Source organism: Zeus faber (genome assembly GCF_960531495.2).
Source record: "Zeus faber genome assembly, chromosome: 8".
Taxonomy (NCBI): Eukaryota; Metazoa; Chordata; class Actinopteri; order Zeiformes; family Zeidae; genus Zeus; species Zeus faber.
This window is the reverse complement of record NC_137195.1, coordinates 24,344,835-24,350,834: the sequence shown is the minus strand read 5'-3', so window position 1 is coordinate 24,350,834 and position 6,000 is coordinate 24,344,835. Positions and strand designations below refer to the sequence as shown.

The 6,000-nt window shown below is 41.1% G+C and overlaps 1 protein-coding gene across 1 annotated transcript in view; it reads right to left on the bottom strand.

The window, feature by feature from the left end:
• col14a1a (collagen, type XIV, alpha 1a) overlaps window positions 1-6,000 on the bottom strand; it is a gene marked incomplete at its 5' end in the record, with an annotated part of 166,966 nt that overhangs the window by 18,771 nt on the left and 142,195 nt on the right. The window contains 2 exons of the mRNA XM_080004861.1: window positions 19-72; window positions 4,363-4,416. Coding sequence (XP_079860987.1) covers window positions 19-72; window positions 4,363-4,416 — 108 coding nt within the window. The remainder of the gene's footprint in view (window positions 1-18; window positions 73-4,362; window positions 4,417-6,000) is intronic.

Below are 6,000 nucleotides of genomic sequence, written 5' to 3'. Positions count from 1 at the left end.
GCAGAACAACTGACTTACTATCGGCCCCGGAGGTCCCTGTTGTCCCTGCGGTCCGTTTTTACCAGGAAGACCCTGAGAAAACCAGAGGAGCAAAAGAAAGTAAGACCAAAAAGCTCGGGATGGATTGTCACGATCGCCCTCTTAGGTAGCACGAGAGCGAAATATGTATGGTGTTTGGCTGCATGGTTTCTTCGTTTCTAAAGTGACCCCCAAAATAAAATGACTTATGTTGTGCAAAATCCTCCGAAGATTGACTCATGAGCTGCGTATTCTATTCGGAAATCACAATATGTTTTAATAGCCAATCGTAAAAAGCAAAGAACTGCAATACTTTGAATTTGATGTTTGGTGTTTCTGTCCTGATTGGCCAAAATACTTTGAGCTATGAGTTGCAGTGAGAAACTAATTAAATCAGGAGGCATTTATCCATGTAGCCATTCATCACAGTTGTAATTTCCTGTTCTTTGCTTCCATTGCACAGCAGTACATGTGATACTAACTTTATCTGCTGTTCACTGGCTCACTGTGATGATGGACTTGTCACTTTCTTAAGTTTAAATATAAGCTTTGGAGGACATTCGTCGTTCAATTTGTCTGTCTTTTTAATGCACAGTTTGGAAGCCTGAGGCAAGAGAAGCAAGAGAAAATAATTGGAAAATTGGTCGAGTGTTTCAGTCAACCAAGAAAGATCAATCTCCATTTTATCACATACTGCGCCTGGTTCTGGACTTCATCACTGTCCAAGTCATGGACACCAAAAAGACTTAGAATGAAAAATGGATAGAGCATCGCACCGTACAGCTGAGGATAAGATCAAGGCAACTAAGTGCCACTTGAGGGGCAATTAAAATTAAGTACAAAAGGTCAGTAAGTGCCTTGAGCTAACCTTAATCCAGGGCTTTTGCTCATGATGGTTTGGCACCCACAGGCGTCTTACTCTATGCTGTAATATCTGGTTAAGCGGCAAATGCAGCCCGCTTGTGAAGCTGGGCAAGCATGCCAAAGTGTTGAGGAGTTTGATTCCTCTCCAGGGTTAGGTCATATGCACACCATACCAGCCTTCCAGGGGAAGCTTTGGCAATGTGTCCATCCGTTACGGAACGCTCGCATCCATCCTGGACTAAGGATACACGACCGTGTTTCGGAAGCTCGGCCAGAACGTGACATCAGAGACATTGTGGGGTCACCCCGGTTAAAACAGGTAACGCTCCACTAATGAGGACCGGGAGCACAGCTCGGTTTCCTCAAATAGCAAAGCTGGACAGCAGTTTTTGCTTTACCAAAATTAATAATTAGTTTTTGGAACAAATGTCGGATGTTTAATTAATGTTGAAATAGTAATGATAAAAATGATACGACTTAGTTCCTAACGGTGACCTCAGTGTCAAACTATAGACACTTTTTAATAAATGTTCCTCAACAGCATCTGAACAGTACCTGCAATTGTGTGCTAATCCAAGGATTTGGGGGATTGCTGCGGAAATGTCTTGGAAAACCTCTTTTTTAGCTAGCGAAGCTGAGTTTAGTTTACGTGGTTGCTTTGCTTTGAGACTTCTGTGACAGAGATGGCTTATGTAAGTAGGAACCAGACATTCGACAAAGTCCCTCTAATAGTAGTCACAAGTAAGTCCCAAGTCAGTAGTTAAGACAAGTCAAGTACCAAGTCAAGTGACATTTTTTCCCCCAAGATACTGCAGTCTTACCTGCAGTATCGTCTTTATAAAGAGTAAAGACATGGTGTTCGTACCTGTCTAATAATAATATTATTATTGGCCAACCTTTCTAATCTGTTCAAAAAGTGTGACTGAATAGAATTTCTATTATAATAAGTGATGTTCAGTGAAATAAATGTAATCAAACAAAAAACAAACCACTTTATAAAAGCTTATTTATTTCTTCTCAATCAAAAAAAAGAAATCGCTGTTTGACTACTGTTCAAATTTTAATTGATCTTCAATTCAGACCTTTTATGGAGAATTGGTTTAAGAACGTGTTTAAAGGGGAGGCATGGGGTTATATTTAATATAATATTTAATATTACAATTCATTCGAGTCGTCATGTCTCAAGTCAAGTCAGAAGTCTTTAACTTCCAAGTCCAAGTCCAGCCTCATGTGATTTATGTCATCTGGACCCCGAGTCACAATGACTCAAGTCCACATCTCTGGTAAGAACTAGATGCAAAAAATGTTTCTTAGTCGTTGCAGAGTGTTCAAAGTCCAAACGGGTCTTAGGATCCCAAGGCTCAGTTGTGGAAATGTTCCTTTATGCGTCTTGAGTTCCAGAGATATGGTACAAGAGTCCCGACACCTCTTATTTTCAGGACAAAATGGAATCAAACAGTAAACCCAAACATTCATGATTTATTTTGTTACTACCAGACATGGCCACAACGTGCACTGATCTAGTGCCTTTGAAACGGTTGCTGTTATTCTTGGCACGATCTAAGTGGCCGGTCAGACTTGGCCAAACGTTGGTTATCATTGTTTTTTCTTCGCACTGAGCTTGTGTTTGATTTTGCAGCCCAGAAGTGTGCTGCATCGGCCATTGATCATCTCGTCCCTTTCAATTTCCCCAGAAATACAGAACACGCACCGGCGATGCTGCAGACATGTGCAAACAAATTGCAGGATCTATGATTTAAATGACGGCGTGAGTACTAGAATCAATTTTGATAACTATATTAATCATGTCAGACTTCATAAATCATCAAGAGATATTTCAGAGATCATCTTTGGATGTATGACAGTATAACCCCACACACTGTGGACAGGTTATTTGATGTGTCGATCAACCCAATGCCATGCCATAAAATACGACTGACATATGATTTTGCTTCTGTGCTTCTGAGTTACCTTTTTAAACCAGAAATTAAATGTCTTGGGAAAACTTTAATACAAATACTTTGAGTGTATACATATTTAAGGAAATAGCTCAATCTTTGATTGCTGTAAAACTGTGTTCTCTGTGCACATCAGGCAGCTGATTTGAAACATGCACACCTTCATCGTAAATCACAAGCACATTACTGTGATAATCAGGGCATTTTTAGCAGATTAGGCAGAAATGAACTGCCTGATTTTGATGATGGATGAATAGTGTAGTAGATTAAGTTTACCTCATTACGACGGCTTTGTAAGCCTTTTTAATGCGATATATGTTTTTTTGGCTCAACATTTTCTTCCCCTTAACTTATGTTCATGTTTCATGCATGTAGCATTTGGTGATCCGTTTTGCTCTTTAAAAACATTTGGAAGATTGACACATTTGGAATGCATAACAATTTATTTCCGCAAGGGAAAGAGTCAAGGCCTGACATGACAGAAATTGCAGCATTTTAACATAGTTTAAATGTTATTGAAAGAATCCTTAATTGAACTCTGACATAAGATTTACTGTCTTTTTTACTTTAGAGGATCGCTCAAAGTTCACGCAGGCTTCCAGCCTCTCTCTCTGGCACAGCGCTCAAACAACCCCTCCAAAATACTAAAAAGTCCTGAAGGAAACGACATGGCCTGGCTGAAAGCTGCGTCCAACATTTTTACGACATGTTAAATCTGAAGGGATAAAATCCTGGAACCCCCCACCTTCAGCCTGTCGTACGCAGCAGCAAGCAGATGGATAATGTTTGGTGTCCGTCATGAAGCCAAGAGCCAGCTACGGCATTGTACCGGCTCTTCTTATCGCCTGACATGCTTTCGACGTCGCTGTTTGGGGCTCTACGGCTCATCTGTGCATCGTATAACCTGATTCCAATGACACATGAAGGTACTCAGCTGGTATCGCAGATCCTTTATGAATGAAACATTCGATTATTGCTGTCCAGCGCTGTCAAGCTGAAACACAATGACAAGCGTTGAAAATATTGATGTTTTGGGTTTTTGGGTTATTTTTATGGACGGACATAAAACCAAGCAGATGAGTATTTTGGAACGAGCTGGTCCTTTTGAGCACAGCTAAACAGATGGTTGATCTGCAGCAACTTTGAAAAATGTATGTCCACGCAAACGCTCTTAGACAGGTTAGTTGGAAAGGCCGGACGATGAAAATAAAATCAGATACATTTGGAATTGGAACTTTTAGGGGACATTCTGCTCTACCCTTACTGGGAAAAACGTTGAGGAACTTTTTGACTTTTTCTTATAATGGCGGAATAACTTGTAGAGTGCAACAGTTTGCAGCATGGCATTTGTATTTCTCCTGCACTGTATATGATAAGACCTTTCACGTCAAAACACAATTTTCCCCATTGAGAAATTGCTTTAGATTGGAAAGTCCTTAATTTGATTACTTAATCCTTCAGAAATTACGAAAACTTACAAGGTCAAAATCTACGTCCATGAAGAAGTCCTGTCGAGACCTACCCTGGTTCCTGGCGGACCATCTCTTCCAGGTGAGCCCGGAGCTCCAGGAACGCCCTAAGAAACCGCAAAAAATGAACGCAATCATAAGGCCTCATTCACAAAGCGTTTCATAAACTCTGTTGCTGTTGTTCTTGAAAAAAGAAACGTGCATCAGAGGAACCCGATGAAGGGCAATTGTTCTAGATGATCTGTCAACCCCATGAACGGATGGAGAATATATTTTCATGTGAAAATAAGCTATGGCCTAGAGACCCAAGAAGAGAAGGGAACATCTCTCAGCAGCCATATCTGCCAGGTTCCTGAAGACGCTCTCTCTCTCTCTCTCTCTCTCTCCTTATGGCCCAAGAGCTCCAATAAAAGCAGATACATTATTGCTTAACAGGACCCTCTTGGGCACTCCATGGACCTCAACATACATCATCATTAATCACTTTGAACAAGCTTTGTTAATATGGTTATAATCAACAGCCTATTTTGTTGACTGAATCGTTCTGTTATTAAGAGGAGGTCTGGAACTGCTATTGATTTTTCATAAAGAATAGGGCATTCTAGGAGGAAGCCAAATCAGTGGAAAGCCTTCCCAGACGTTTTCCAAACACACGCACGATTTTGATTGTATTTCAATGGGAAAAACATGATGACTGCCCTTTGGTCATGGGGACATTTGTAAACACACTTTATAAACAAGTCGCAAGCGAGGCCCTTTGTCTCATACTTCGACATAACTTCATTCCAGCATATCACATATTCACAGGCAGATAAAAAAGCATGTTCTCAAGCAATTCACCATTGAAACTCAGAAATCGAATAACTAAACATTCAATCTTTCAAAGCAGCTTGTTTCATTCACGATAGACTTCTGGGCTTCCAGCAAATCTTCATGCTTGTTTTTTTTTTTGCAGCATCTGCAGCATCTAGGACTCAGTGTTTGCAGCCGTTCCAACTCTCTTCCCTCCAGTCAACCAAAATCCCGAATCAGCAACTCCACGCCACGTCATGTTGATGGCTTCATTGGGGCGTTGTAAGGAATGTAAATATTTCCACCACAAAAAAAAAAAATAATAATAATTTATACAGGGCTCAATCCTGTGAGTTCATGGTAGCACTCTCTTACCAACCAACCCCATCCAGCCTGGTCCCTGTACGGTGTGATTTCAACCGCTTCTCCAGGGCGCAAAAAACCCCCCCATAAAACACAGCCATGACTCAAGCGTGAACCTGATTTATCTTTGTACGTTAATCTTGCCGAAGGGCTCATTAAGTCTGGCAGTTAACGCTGATGAGGTTCAGCAAATTGCGGTAGTAAGTGAAGACGGCACCAGTATGATTGATGGCCAGCAGCTTCATCTGTTGGTCCCATGTACCTTGTGCAAAGAGAGTTGTGATGAAAGCTTTGCCGGTCACGCGAAAACATACCGATATACAAACACACCCAGGTGGTAGGACTGGTGTGTGTGCGGTGAAGTCTTACTGTGGCCCTCTGCTGGCTGGTTGAACAATAACCAAACAGTCGCTGTTTTCCATGTAAGTCAAAAGACCGAATTCTAATTAGTGGACATGCCAAAAATCACAATATTGTTCGACCCCCTTTTTCAGCAACTTTGCCTGATGTTATCCTCTCCCCTTGTGTTATTTTGT